The sequence below is a fragment of the Pyrgilauda ruficollis genome, unplaced genomic scaffold (assembly GCF_017590135.1).
Source record: "Pyrgilauda ruficollis isolate IOZ18807 unplaced genomic scaffold, ASM1759013v1 scaffold332, whole genome shotgun sequence".
NCBI classification, from domain to species: Eukaryota; Metazoa; Chordata; class Aves; order Passeriformes; family Passeridae; genus Pyrgilauda; species Pyrgilauda ruficollis.
In genome coordinates, this window is record NW_024524734.1 from 9,026 (window position 1) to 23,323 (window position 14,298).

Below are 14,298 nucleotides of genomic sequence, written 5' to 3' on the forward strand. Positions count from 1 at the left end.
CAGCTGGGACACAGGCGGGACACAGCTCAGACACAGCCGGGACACAGATGGGACACAGCCAGGACACAGGCGGGACACAGCCAGGACACAGCCAGAACACAGCTGGGACACAGCTGGGACACAGGCGGGACACAACCGGGACACAGATGGGACACAGCTGGGACACAGCCGGGACACAGCCAGAACACAGCTGGGACACAGGCGGGACACAGCCAGGACACAGATGGGACACAGGCGGGACACAGCCAGGACACAGCCCAGACACAGCCGGGACATAGCCGGGACGCAGCCAGGACACAGCTCAGACACAGCTGGGACACACCTAGAACACAGCTGGGACACAGGCGGGACACAGGCGGGACACAGCCGGGACACAGCCAGGACACAGCCGGGACACAGCTGGGACACAGCCAGGACACAGCTGGCACACAGCCGGGCCTCGCCGCCTGCTCCTCCCCTGGCACACCGCCCAAGCCCAGCAGGCCCAGCTCCAGCCTCTGCTGGCTGCTGTGGGGTGCCCACAGCGCTGGGCAGGACCGTGGGCAGGGGGACTGTGGCAGCCAGCCATGGGCAGTGGGACTGTGGGCAGCAGGATGTGGGCAGTGGGACTGTGGGCAGTGGGACTGTGGGCAGTGAGACTGTGACAGCCAGCCATGGGCAGTGGGACATGGGCAGTGGGACTGGCAGCCAGCCATGGGCAGTGGGACATGGGCAGTGGGACTGTGGGCAGCCAGCCGTGGGCTGCCAGGCTGGTTGGATCTGCTCCAGCACAGGGGTTGCTGCTCCTGGCATTGGAATGTCCCCCAGCAGCAGTGAAAGTGCTGAGCTTCAGTTGAGGTATATCAATCACCTGCACCACACCAGAAACCAAACCTCTGTCTCTGTCCTGTTTCCCCTTTCTAAACCACTCCAGGGACATCCAAACGCTCAAAGCAAAGGCCAGAGATGAATGGCTTTGCCTTTCTGAGCCCTTCTCCATCAGCTTTGCCTTCCAAATGCCTTCCCCACCCCTGGGCCCGCAGCCCATCCCATCCTGGCTGCCTTCACAGCAGTGCTGCTGGCCGGCTGGAGCAGTGGCATGTCCATCACCCCGATGTGAGATCTTCACAGTAGGAACACATTTTTGGGCTGGTCAAGGCCTGCTACAGCTAAACCTGCACCTGGTCCCAGCAAGAGCAGAAACCAGGGCTAGTACAGTAAACACTGCTGTTAGTTATCTGAGCCTCACACGAGTTTCTTCACATCTCAGAGCATTTAGTGGATTGCTTGTTAAAAGGGTAGAAATAATTGATATAGGAGTAGTTAAATATGTGCCTTGCAATACTAAATACAGCAGTTTCTCTATTACAAATGTGAGCAGCGCCGCTGTGCTGGGCAGCACAGCAGCAGAAGGTGAGGAAAGCAGAGGCTGTCCTGTACGGCACTATGTACAGATCTCCATTTAAAAAGCTGCCGAGTTGGGTTAAATATAAGTATAGAACATTTCTCCCATATACAAACTCTTGTTAGCTGATTAATTATTAAGGTGCTCAGAAGTGTGGATGAAAACAGAAGGTTCAGTAGATCAGTTGTGCCTTCATCTATTTACACACAGTTGCCTGCTGACACCAGCATCCTCCACAGAAGCTGGGAGCAAAGATGCCAGTTTTGAACCTCATGCCACAGGAACTGTTGTCTTCTTCACGAGGTCCTTGTCAGGAGGAAAGCCAGTAGTGCTTTGATTCCTGTTCCAGCAGCAGAGGTGGGTGGGAGCCCTTGCTGGGTCCGTGGTGGTGGTGCCGGGCAGCGTCACTCCGTGGGACACCCCATTCCCAGCTCTCCCTGCTGGAATTCTGCTGGTCTCATGGCAGCTGTCCGAGGCAGGACTCGCAGCAGCACCAGGTTGTTGCACTGAAGTGCATCCATGGGCCCTCCCGAGTGCTCGGAAAGCTCAGATCCCCGTGCATCCCCTGCTGCACCCCGTGCAGCCGAGGGGAGATTTTGGTGTGAGAAACCACAAACCAGCAAAATGCACTTAGCAAAATTTTTGTCTTCTCCTCAGAAAAAAATAAAACAAATCCCCAACGGCCCATACTTTGTAGGTCAAATTTCTTCCCCATTAACATTCTCAGAGGGTTATTTTTTTGTCTGATGGCCAAACTCTACCTCTAGTTCCATTCTCTGCTGACCAATGGCTGGCATCACTTTATTCCATACCTGTAGTCCAACAGGTGCCTCAGAGGGGCTCAAAGTTCGGTGTTTTGGGAACCTGTCCAACCAGGAGGGCATCTGACCATACTGAAAATGTTAATTTTGTCTTTGTCATTTCAAGTTGCTATAGAAAAAGAAAGGAAAAGAAGTCTATTTGACTACTGTTTGCAAACCTACCATGTACTGTCGTTTTTCCCCTCGTACATTTAAGTTTCAAACAGGTCCCAGAGATTGCAAGGCAAGATTGTTAAGGCAGTGTAAGAAACTCAGTATTTCATTCGCACCTCTCGATCCCCTTAGAAGCGCTTCTAAGGCATCAAGGGGGGGCGTGTGGTTTGTGCTTGCCTTTCCCAAAAAGGCGTTTGGTACAGTGTGAAAGGGGATGCTCAGGGCCGCACTGCCCCAGAGGAGAGGGAGGCGCGGGGCCCTCACCACCGCTCCTTCTGGTACACCTCTGCCTGCACCATGTCCCCGGCGTGCTCCGAGATGCAGGCCCCGTTGATCTCGTTGAGCTTGTTGTCCGGGAGGTCCTCGGGCTTTGTGCAAAGTTTCAGCGCCCTGGAGATGAAGACGTCCAGGTCGAACTCGGGGTCGGTCTCGCTGCTCACGGTGGCGGGTTCCTTGCGGAGGCGGTGAGGAGACGAGGGCAGGCTCCGCTCCTGCACCTCCGGCAGAGAGCTGGGGCACTCCAGCCCCACCTGCGTGCTCTTCACCCACTGGGCAATCTCCAGGAACAGGTTGGATGGCTCCTCTTCCAGCGACAGCTCAGCTGCGGGCGCTATGGTCGCCCTTTTCCAGTGGGATAAATCCAGGATCAGCTTGGGCTCTGAGTAGTGGTGGGGCTTGCTGTCCCTCCACAGCAGTTTGTCCAAGTAGGAGGGCGACCCCACTTTGTAGTCGCACGACTTCCCACAGTCGGCATCAAACACTCGGTCCATGGAGGAGTGGGACAGCTCCAGGAACCTCTCCGAGCTGCTCTGTGAGTATTTCCGCGGGTCAACCTGCGCCTCCTCCGCCGCGCCCTCGGAGCCCGCGCGCGGGTCCCGCTGCACCTCGTCCATGTCGTGGTGCTTGTCGTGCCTCCAGTCCAGGTCGGAGGAGAGGCTGATGTGGTACCTGCCAAGGACACGCTGCTGTGAGACACGGGCAGCACGGCCTCGCTGGCAGCAGCAGCGCCCAGGCCAGCCCCAGCACTGCTGCCGCTCGCTCGGCCCTCTGCCCGCGGATTTCACCTCTTACTGACAGCACAGATAGCCTGCTTCTCTGCCAAAATGTCGGGGGGCCAATAATTTTCATTTATCAAGAGCCTGAGAGGCAGGAATGAAAGCTCAGCAACCAAACCAAGTGGCCCCTTCCTTTCGATGTCGACCACCTCCCCTCCACTCGGGACTAAAACACGATTAACACCATTAATACCCAATCTGCCCTCGCCAACAGACAGGTACCTCGGCTGAGACCTTCCTGTTTGGTGACAGAACAGTAAAAGACATGAACTTAAAACTGGCAGAACCAGAGGACACAGCCTCAAGCTGTGTCAAGGGAAATTCAGGTTGAATATTAGGAAAAAGTTTTTCACAGGGAGAGTGATAAAGTTCTGGAATGTTCTGCCCAGGGAGGTGGTGGAGTCACCATCCCTGGATGTGTTTAAACAAAGCCTGGATGCGGGACTGGGTGCCAGGGTTTAGTTGAGGCGTTGGAGCTGGGCTGGATTTGGTAATCTTGAAGGTCTCTTCCAACATGGTGATTCTGTGAACAGCCCCACTGAGGCTGGGCATCATCAGTTTGTTCTGATGTCAAGGACCCAGAGCATTCCTGGAGGGTCACCTTGCTCAGTGACAGCTTCTCCAGCCAGCTGAAGTCCCTGACAGCACCCAGGGCTCTGGCAGTGACACCTGGTTCACCTAACTGAGCTGCCTGTAGAACAGGTTATCCCAGCTACTGGGGCCCTGTCACAGCAACCAACTGCTCCTCAGGTGTCCCACAGCACACGGCCAAAGTCATCTGCTGTCCCCAAAACAGCTGGCTCGTGCTGCAGAACCCACAGCCTGGTATGGGACGTCCCCAGCTGGGGGCAGGACAGCCTCACTCAGCCCCTTGTGTCACACCAAGGAAGCCCGCCGAGGGGAAGGTGACACGGTGGCCTCCAGCAGCTGAGCTGCTGCTCCGGGGGCTGTGGGGACACCCTGAAGGTAGAGATTCTGCTTCCAGCCCTCCTCCCTGCCTGACTGAGCCCCCAGCCCCATCCTGACACTTGCTGACTCAGGCAAAGAGACAGTGAGGCAGGGGAGGGGTTCCTTTAGGTAGTTTTTCCAGTGCTGGTTAGACCCAGTGGGTCGGGAAGGTGAGAGGATTCAACTGCTCTGCAGAGAGGAACAATGCTGCAGACATCCTCAGCCAGTTCATCCCCCACAGCCACAAGGAGCTCTACAGAAAACTGAACCTTGTTAATTCTTAGCTGCTTTTTTTGTTCTGCCTGCTCCAGTGCTGGGACTGGCCCAGTGATGGGGTAATCACCTAGAATGTGAGAAACTCAGCTCAAGGCTTTGAGCTGTGCCAAACTGCCAGCAGGGCTTCCAGCAAACCATTTAAACGTCAACACAATTCAGGATTTTTTTACAAGGCCGCCAGATCTGTGGCTTCTGGGGTTATCCACCTCGAAAAATGGTGAATGTAACACTCCAAATCAGTCCCTGTCCCCAAAAGGTACAAGAATTACATTATTTTGTACCTGTACTACAGGCACAGAGGGCAGAGGGAAGGGCTGCAGGGCCACTTAAACCCACATGAAGGCAAGCTAGGCTGTGAGTAAAACCAAGAGCAGAAAGGTACTCAGTGACCAGGGCGTGCAGGCTCAGCTTCTGGTCCCTGTGGAATCCAGGATGAGCCTCTGGGCGGCTTCAGCAAGGCGCCAGCTTGGGCTGGAATTACAACATGGCATGAGGAAGGAAAAGCGGGCATCTCTCCTGGGTGTGGAGCAGGCGTGGTGGAGCCCAGCCCGTCAGAGACTCACCAGCCCAGCTCTGCCTGAAGCCCAGCAGCAGGACCCGCCCTCAGCCAGCCCTGGCGCGGTACCTGTCCCAGTTGGACATCTGGCTCTGGTTGGCTTCCATCAGCAGGATGTCGTCGATCTCGTCCTCGATGCGGAACGGGTGCTGGGACACCGGCTCGTCCTCGGGGCAGGAGTAGGGGCTCATGTAGGGGTGCTGCAGCCCCATCTCGGCCGTCAGCCGATCCATCGGGTTGAACGTCAGGATTTTCTCCAGAAAATCAATAGCTGTGAGGCACAGACAGACAAGCTCACTGCCTCCTCAAAAGCAGGAACAGCTTCCTTGCCACGGCGAGCCCCTCCAGCAAATCCCCCTGCAGGGAGGGATGAGTTAAAGGCCACCCCCAGGGGCACCCAAACCAGGCACTTCTGTCCTTGCTGCGCTGCCCTGCCCCTCAGGGGAGCTGTGAGCCTGCAGGGGAGCAGCCTGCAGCCCCCAGTGTCACCTCCTGCAGCACAGCCGGGGGAACGGCTGCCAGAGCACCCTCACACCTGCCAGGACAGCACAGGGTGACACACACCCAGGGCTACAGCCCCAGCACACAGCTGGCAGCTCACCCCAGCACACAGCTGGCGTCTCACCCCAGCACACAGCTGGCAGCTCACCCCAAAAAGGCCTCTGGAAGGCACTGGGATCTGACTCCACGCCCTCAGATCCATTCGACAAGCACACTGCGTTTCAGACAGCTGATTTCACCTCTTAGGCCCCACTGAAGTGGGTTAGATTTACTGCAACTTTTAAAAGCCTTTGGTGTGACTGATGCTGTGAAAGTATTTTACCCATTAATGTTTGAATAATTCTCAGTGGCTAAAATAATTTTAGAAATACTGGTGCGTGAACTCTTTCTGTGATGACAGGGAATTTAACTGGAATTAAACCTCAATGTAGAGGGCTTGCTGTGATTGCTTTGATGAGTCTGTTTACTGAGGTTATGTGAAAAGGTAAAATCCTGTCACTGAAGTTGTTGCTTATCTAGTTGATCCTTTCATGGGAAAGTCCCCTTGAGTTTAGGCAATAAAAACAGGAAAAATGCCTTTATTCAGATACAGCTTTGTACTGAAACCTTCAGGAACATCCCTAGAGGTGTAATTGTGTGGATGGGACAGTTTCTGTAGGGGCAGAACCCCTCAGCAGGAAGGACAGCCACATGTGCTGCCCCAGAGCTTAAACACTAACCAATTTCTGACTGTCTCCCATGAGATTCCCTCATGGCTCGCACTAATTAATCAGGAAGGAATCAACTGCTCCGTAAGGTCACAACAACACATTATGGGTTATATATTGTGATGCACACGGGCCAGCGAGGCAGGAAAATGACAATGAATTACGTACAGGGCATGGGTGACCTTTCCTGCTGCAGGGAATAAATCTGCTGCTGCTGCTGGCTGGGGGCTGGCACGGCCCCGGGTGCCCCCGGCCCACGGACAGCGTGTCACCAGGGCCAGGCACGGAGCGTCTCACAAGGAAAAGTCACTCCAGAACGTGAGCTGAGCCTGCTCCTGACCTCCTCCCAAAAGCAGGTGGCCAGGCCTGGTTTAACCCTCAGAAGGAGCTCAGCAGAGCCCTGGTCGGTGTTGCCGTATGGAACGCCTCAGGAGCTGGGTGTCAGTGGAGGAAAAGCCTGTCCCTCGCTGTGCTGCACGGCTGTGCTCAGGCCAGGAGCACAGCGAGGCAGCAGACGGGGCTTGGAAAGAACCTCTGGGCTGAGCCCTCGCTCACAGCTCGGGGAGACACATGGGCAGCCAGGGATGTTCCTCCAAGGGGCCTTGGAAGTGTGTTTCACCCTTGGGAGCCACCTGTGGGCAAGGTGCAGCATCGTGAGTGCTGTCCTGCAGCAGGGCTCGGGGACAGGCCGCCTGTGAGTGAGGGGACAGCAGTGGGGACATCTGAGCTACAGCCGGGACCGCCAGGGATGTGCATCCCCTTGTCCAGCCTCAGCTCCTGTGGCACTCCAAGGAAAGAGCTCCGAGAGAAGCCCTGCCGGGCCGGTGGCCACCACGGTACCTTCACTGTCCACCTCGGGCAGCAGCTTGCGCAGTGGCTTCCGCACCTCCCACGTGCTGTTGATGAACATGGGCATCACCTTCAGCAGCTCCTCCTTGTCCTCCTGGTGGATAACGGGGATGGTCTCCAGAATCAGCTGCATCTGCTCCAGCTCGTGGCCCCCTGAACGGGAAGCAGACAGCAGTGAGATGAGACACAGAGGTTAAACTGGGGCGGGCATGGGGTATTGTCAGCTCCAGGGGTCCCCAGGCTCCACCTTTAAGGCATGCAGGTGTCCAACCCCAAGAGGAAAGGTGTTTTCTGACCGGCTCCCAGCAGCTGCTGGGCACCAAGTGGGGCTCTGGTGGTGACAATCCCCAAGGCTGCCGTGTGCCATTTCAATCCTTTTCCTTCAGGATGTTTTATCCGAGCAACCCCGAGCCCCGCTCAGGGCTGGCTGCCCGTCAGTGAGAGCAGAGCAGCAGCAGAGCCAAGCACAGCACCTCATTAGTGAGTGCTATTCCCACTCTCCAGACTCTCCTGGATGCCACCAAGCGCTCCGTGGGGATTTCCAACCTCCTGCGTGGGCAGAGCAGCCTGGCAGGAACGCGGAGCTGCGCTGTGGAATTCCTGCCTGCCAGGAGGGCTGGGCAGAAACGCTCTGTGCTCAGAGGCAGGGCCAGCACGGAGCAGCCTGGGGCAGCCAAAACAAAGCGGATTTTTGGGCTACCAAGGCCCTGCTGGTCCAGTGGTGGATTTCAGGCTGCTCCAATGGCGAGCAGCGCCCGTCCGATGCACGACAAGGACAGTCAGGCACTCCTGAGCAGGGAGGGAGGGGAGGCCCCCTCACAGGAGATGGGCTCTGCTTGCCCTGAGGTCCCTGGCGTCTGCAGGGGCTCCCCTCCACAGCCCAGAGCTCCCTGTGGCTCAGCACTTTTCCAGACTCACACCCCTGGAGCTCGTTGGAAGCCAGGGCACAGGGAGTGTTCCTCTGCCTGCTCTGAGGGGTCCTGACCCCCAGGGAAGCACTGCCTTTAACCTTCGCCCATGGAGAAGGCTTCCAAGCCTTTGGGATGGACTGGAGTCCACAAGTGTGTAAAATAGACAACTGAGAATAGTGTAGCTTGTCACAGGGTGAGAAATCTAGAGTTTTGGGTTTTTAGTGTAGAGGCAGATAGGAGGCAAGATGGAGGATCCTGGGCACTGTCTGAGCTTCCTCTTCCTCTTCTTCATCTACTCCATTTCTGCAGTGCTGGTGGCACAGGGGGGCTGGCTGTGGGAAGTGCAGTGTGTTGTGTCCGCAGTGCAGAGGTTACGTGGACAGACAAAGGATTAGTTATTGGTAGAAAGGTAGAAATAAAGTACATTTAAGAGTGAATTGGATAAAACAGCTTTAAAAGACCTTAAAACTATACACCTTGTGACCATTTCGCTGTACTTTCTTGCGCGCCAAGTCTGGTGCAGACAGTGTGCCGAACTTCTGATCAGATGACAACAAAAAGAGACCCGAAGACTGAAAAAAGTCCCGTGTGTCTCTCAGTCCTGGCACAGAACTGTTAAAGGAGGTTTCCCCCCATCAGGGGAGCTCAGGGGCCCAATGAGAGCAACACACAGAGCTGTGCTGACCCCCAGCACAGCCCCCTGGCCAAGGGTGGCAAACTCTCTTCTCCCTTCCTGGCCGGGCCACTCCAGCACAGCGTGGTGCCACTCTCAGGCCACAGGGCAGGGCTGTGACATGGAGTGAGCTCAGGCAGCCCAAAGCGATGCTGACAGAGCCCAGCTGGTCACCAGCACTGCACACAGCCTCTCAATCAACGAGACAGTGCAACAGGAAAAGCAAAGAAGACAGAGGGAGAGACGGCCTTCCCGTATCAGTCCTGGGCAGATTAATTCCCTTTCCTACAGAAGAACTAATTTTAGGCCACTCAGAGATTCACAGCGTGACTCCAGGGGAAACTAAAGATATCTACCAGGAAATGAGCACCTTGTTAGCCAGGCTAATTGCCCAGCTGTGATCAAAATTATAGGGTGATAAAAGTCACAAAGCCTTTGTGGCTTTTCCCTCAGTGCACCCCAGCCACTGCTCACTGAAGATACCTGGCAGCCAAAAGACACCATGTTTAGTCACACAAAGAAGCTGCTAAAATGCAATGCTGGAAGCCTTGAATTATGGCTCTCAAGAAACCCCATTCTCTTCCATTATCCTCTATTTATGGAATTCCCAGGGACCTTTTTCTGAAGGTGTTAACTCCTGAAAAGGAGAGCACGAGCTGGTGGCAGAATAAAGCAGCAGGCTGTTGTTACCCAGGGGGAGAATGAGGAGCTCTGCACTTCTTGGAAAAGAGAACCTTCTCCAGGCTTGCAGCCAAGCCCCAGGGAAGCACCCAAGCCCTGGGAGCAAGCCCTGATCCCACGGGAAAATCCCCTGTGCCATCTCTATCTCTTGGTCACAGGCACAGCCCCACTGTGAACCCCATGGAGATCTGCAAGGACAGATCTCTTTTCCTTTTTTCTCCTCTTTTCTCCTTTTCCCCATTTACTCCTGCTTCCATTGCTGCTGCTTTTGGTGGAAAAGACACTGGAGGGAGCTGCAGCTGCTCAGCCATGGACACTCTTCCCTGTTTTCTGTGCTGCTGCTGCTGCTGGGGAGCTCTCCCCAGGCCTGCTAGCCAGGTTCCAGCTGCTGAGGATGTGCTGCACCCCGTGAGCTGTGGGACAGCCAGGTTTGCTGTGGCCCCCCAGGGCTCTGCCAAACCCAAAGCACCCAGGGAAGGGGCCTGGGAGGGGCTGGGGTCCCTTTTTGCTGCACATCCAATAATCCATGTGGGAGAATGGAAGCGGTGAGTGACATCTACTCCAAATAACCAATCACCTTCATTTACCTGCCTTGCTTAAGCACCCCAGATAGACTACTGAGTTAATGATATTGATTCATTCTAAGCACTCAATTTAAACTGCGCCGCTGATGCACTCTCAAGAAACCATTTACCCAGGGCAAGGCGCTGCTGCAGGCTGGAGGCTTTCTCTGAACTGCTGTCATTTCCCACGGGGTGCTGGCTGGCCACCCAGGGCTCTGGGAAGGTGTCACCTGCAGGCAGGCTGCAGCTCTGGGAAGGTGTCACCTGCAGGGAGGCAGGCTGCAGCTCTGGGAAGGTGTCACCTGCAGGGAGGCTGCAGCTCTGGGAAGGTGTCACCTGCAGAGAAGATGCAGCTCTGGGAAGGTGTCACCTGCAGAGAAAATGCAGCTCTGGGAAGGTGTCACTGCAGGGAAGATGCAGCTCTGTGAAGGTGTCACCTGCAGGGAGGCTGCAGCTCTGGGAAGATGTCACCTGCAGGGAAGATGCAGCTCTGGGAAGGTGTCACCTGCAGGGAGGCAGGCTGCAGCTGGCTGTGGGTGAGCTCCTTCTCTCAAGCAAAGAGGACAAGAGCTGCAGCAAAGGTGAATTCATGTTGCTGTGCAGGTGTTTGTGAGTTTTAGCTGCTCTGAGGGGCTGGGATTTACCCTCATCCTCTCTGGACAGCAGCAGATAAAAGACACCCTGCCTGCTGCCAGGCTCCTGCCCTGGCCCAGCTCTTACCTGCTGGCACAGGAGGAGGCCAGGAAAAAGGGGCAGCAGCCAGAACCTACCATGACAATGACATATTTTCAAAGCCACCCAAAAGGAGCTGACATTTTGAGCTTGGTTTTGATCCCCACCCCTGAACCAAGCATCCTGCCAGCACCTGGGGATTATTACGTGATTTCACTGGGCTGGAAGGCAGAGAACGAGGGATGCTCGCAGCGTGTGCCTGGCTGAGCCCAGCCTGTGGTGTGCCAAACCCCACCTCTGATCACCAAATCACCTCAAATCACCTCTGGTCTCCACCTGCTGAGGGCTCTCAGGAGCCAGCCTGGGGACGTTCCTGTGTGGCTGCTCTGGGGCAGCTCACCCAGGCAGAGGACAGATAATCCCATCCCAGGGCTACTTCTGCCCCTGCCTCACCACAAAATGAGCTTAAAGCACCACCTTGGATACCTCAGTGGCATCAGCCAACATTACTTATACCGTGGGATCCACAAAGAGCAAAAAAATCCCCAAGCTGGGGCTGAGAGGGGGGTCAAGCACAGCGTGAAAAGCCAGAAATGCTTGGGAGCTGTGTTGGTGGCCAGGGGAGCTCAACAGGCAGCTCTCGTTTTGCTGTTTGATGTCAGGAATAAGAGACTGCAGCATCTCCCAGCAAGATCAGACAATGCCCTGCACGTGCAGATGTCCCTGCTCCTAGAGCATTTCCCAAGGAAACACCAGGAGCAGACAGGTAAAACACACAGTTTTCAAAGCTGAAACCCCTGGACTGGAAAGCTTTGGTGAAATTGAGGAAGAAGATAAGAAAGGAAAGGGAGGCAGTTTTAATGATCTCTTCATAAGACTGCTTATTTTTAAGCTTTCACAAAAGAAATATGGAAGCTGCAAGCAGGAGTGGGGAGGCAGCAGCAGAGCAGCTACAACCAAGTCTGTGGAGCTCAGCGGTGCGCTATCTGTGAAGGAAACATCCTCCTCCATTATTAACGGGCCTGGTTATTTATTTACACAGCTCTGCAAACAGCTGCTCAGCAAAGGCGTTAAACCTGGTCATTCAGAGCACTGCCAGCACGGACAGACAGCCCAGGGGAGCTCTGGGCTGCAAGGGGAGCAGCTCCTGCAGCAGGCAGAGGGCAGCTGCTCCATCCCTCAGCCCACGGCTCCGTGTCCCAGCTTGGGAGGCACAGCTCTGCTCCCGACACAGCATTCTTGGGACTCTATTAAGTACATGTTTGCTTCTCAGTAACGTCAGAGCTGAGCTTCAAATGCTGCACTGATAACTCCTTGCTGTGGTTTTGTTGTCTTTTCTTGCACTTCACATTTACAGCTGCAATTTGTGCTTAGAGGTAAGTCCTAAAAATGGGTGGTGGCATTCAGATGTCTTCCCTCAAAGGAAAGAAATAGCTTGGAGACACCAATCATGATCCAAACCCATGGCACAGAGTACAAACCTCTTGGAAGAGGGCACTGGTATCTCCTCTCCTCACCCAGGGGAATTCCCTCTGCCAGGCTAGAAAGCCTCGGAATTGGGCAGCAAGGAAGGAGGGAGGAAAAAAGTGAATCAGCAGGAGGCAGAAACCTACCAGCGAAGAGCATCCTCCCGGTGAGCATCTCGGCCAGGATGCAGCCAGCTGCCCACATGTCGATGGCTTTGGTGTAGTTGTTGGGCGACAGGAGGAGGCGGGGGGAGCGGTACCACTTCGTCACCAGGCCTTCAGAGAGGTAACCCTGGAACAGCAGGGACAGGGATCAGCACAGGAACAGGCAGCAGAGCTCCTCCAACCTGAGCAGGGAGGGCTGAGCACAGGAACAGGCAGCAGAGCTCCTCCAACCTGAGCAGGGAGGGCTGAGCACAGGAACAGGCAGCAGAGCTCCTCCACCCTGAGCAGAGAGGGCTCAGCACAGGAACAGGCAGCAGAGCTCCTCCAACCTGAGCAGGGAGGGCTGAGCACAGGAACAGGCAGCAGAGCTCCTCCACCCTGAGCAGAGAGGGCTCAGCACAGGAACAGGCAGCAGAGCTCCTCCATCCCGAGCAGGGAGAGGGCTCGGGCAGGCAGCAGAGCTCCTCCAGCTGTCCCTGGTCCCTCCCTGCTGCAGTCCCACTGCAGGGAATCCTGCCCCCCGTGCCTGTGCTGCTGCCGTGGCCGGCTGGGGCTGCCTGCCCCGCGGGAAGCAGGGACCTGGGGCACACCAGTGGGGACAGAGGCACCTCAGGGCTCCAGCAGGCAGGACACTCGCTGTTTGTCACCATGTCACCATTGCAGCACCGCCTGCACAGGACAGATGGCTTCGGCAGCACAGACCTGCGGATCACACCTGCCTGAGTCATTCCAGGTAACCTCTGGAGGACTTGGATGCATCCCACAAATCCCAATCCCCTCCATGTGAGACATTGTCCAGGAAAATGAAAGGGTCAGGGAGGATTGCTGGCACAGCATGGAATGAAAGCCTCCTGTACCAGGGGCTGTCTTATGGGGAGCAGAATTCTCCAGGGCTCTCAGCCAAGACTCCCAAAACATTATCCCATGGGATAAAAATCACTTCCTTCCCTTGTCACGGTCTGCTGCGGCTCTGGCATGGTGAGGGCAGCCCCAGTGCCACTGTGCTTTGAGCATGGCGAGGGCAGCTCCACACCCCAGTGCCACTGTGCTGTGAGCATGGCGAGGGCAGCTCCACACCCCAGTGCCACTGTGCTGTGAGCATGGCGAGGGCAGCTCCTCAGCCCAGTGCCACTGTGCTCTGAGCATGGCGAGGGCAGCCCCAGTGCCACTGTGCTGTGAGCATGGTGAGGGCAGCTCCACACCCCAGGGCCACTATGCTGGCAGTGGGGATGGCGTTTGGGATGCCTGACCTTGCTTCCACAGGAGAAGCTCCCAGCAGCATCCCTGGACAAAGCCACCCCCTCTCTGAAGCAGGGTTCTCCTGCTCCTGAGCCCACCTGGGTGATTTGCCACCAGAGCCAGGTGCTCACAGCCCTGCTGGAGCCAGGGGATGTATCCCAGCCTGGAAATAAACCTGGCACCTCCAGGGACCCCTCACTGCCACACTGGGGCTGGGTATGGATGGCTACTGCACCGGGATAACATTGGAATATTCATAATCAGCCTTTTCTATGTTAAATATAACACATTAACAGAAGGAGGTAGATTGAAATGCAGCAGGAGCAGCAAAATAAAATTAAATTATAAAGCTGAATTGCATTTAAATGCCACAAAGCATTTGGAGAATGTAAAAATGCAATGACAGCATGAACACAGTTCACATAAAAGCCTATTTGAAAACTCCATCCCTACTGATTTAGTTCCAGAGACTGTTTTCAGCTGCACTATGCCTGGAGTTGTGCTGTACAGCATTTCCTGGGGTGCTGTAGGATGCATCTCTCCACCTAAACACGAGAGCAGTGCACCACCACAAACACCACGAGGCTGATCACACTCCTCTTCCCCCAGTGCAGGTTTTTGTGCCAATTCCCAAATGTGCGAGTCATCAAGCTTTTAATCATAAAGGGCTTGCTTTTA

General features: G+C 55.5%; 1 protein-coding gene across 1 annotated transcript in view; it reads right to left on the reverse strand.

Moving 5' to 3' along the window:
- Positions 1-249: 249 nt before the first annotated feature.
- Positions 250-14,298, reverse strand: part of MAPK4 (mitogen-activated protein kinase 4) — a 52,090-nt gene continuing 38,041 nt past the window's right edge. The window contains exons 3-6 of the mRNA XM_041474710.1: positions 12,364-12,508; positions 7,242-7,403; positions 5,263-5,464; positions 250-3,306 (exon numbers count right to left, since the gene is read on the reverse strand). Of these exons, the coding sequence (XP_041330644.1) occupies positions 2,619-3,306; positions 5,263-5,464; positions 7,242-7,403; positions 12,364-12,508 (1,197 nt within the window). The 3' untranslated portion in view covers positions 250-2,618. The remainder of the gene's footprint in view (positions 3,307-5,262; positions 5,465-7,241; positions 7,404-12,363; positions 12,509-14,298) is intronic.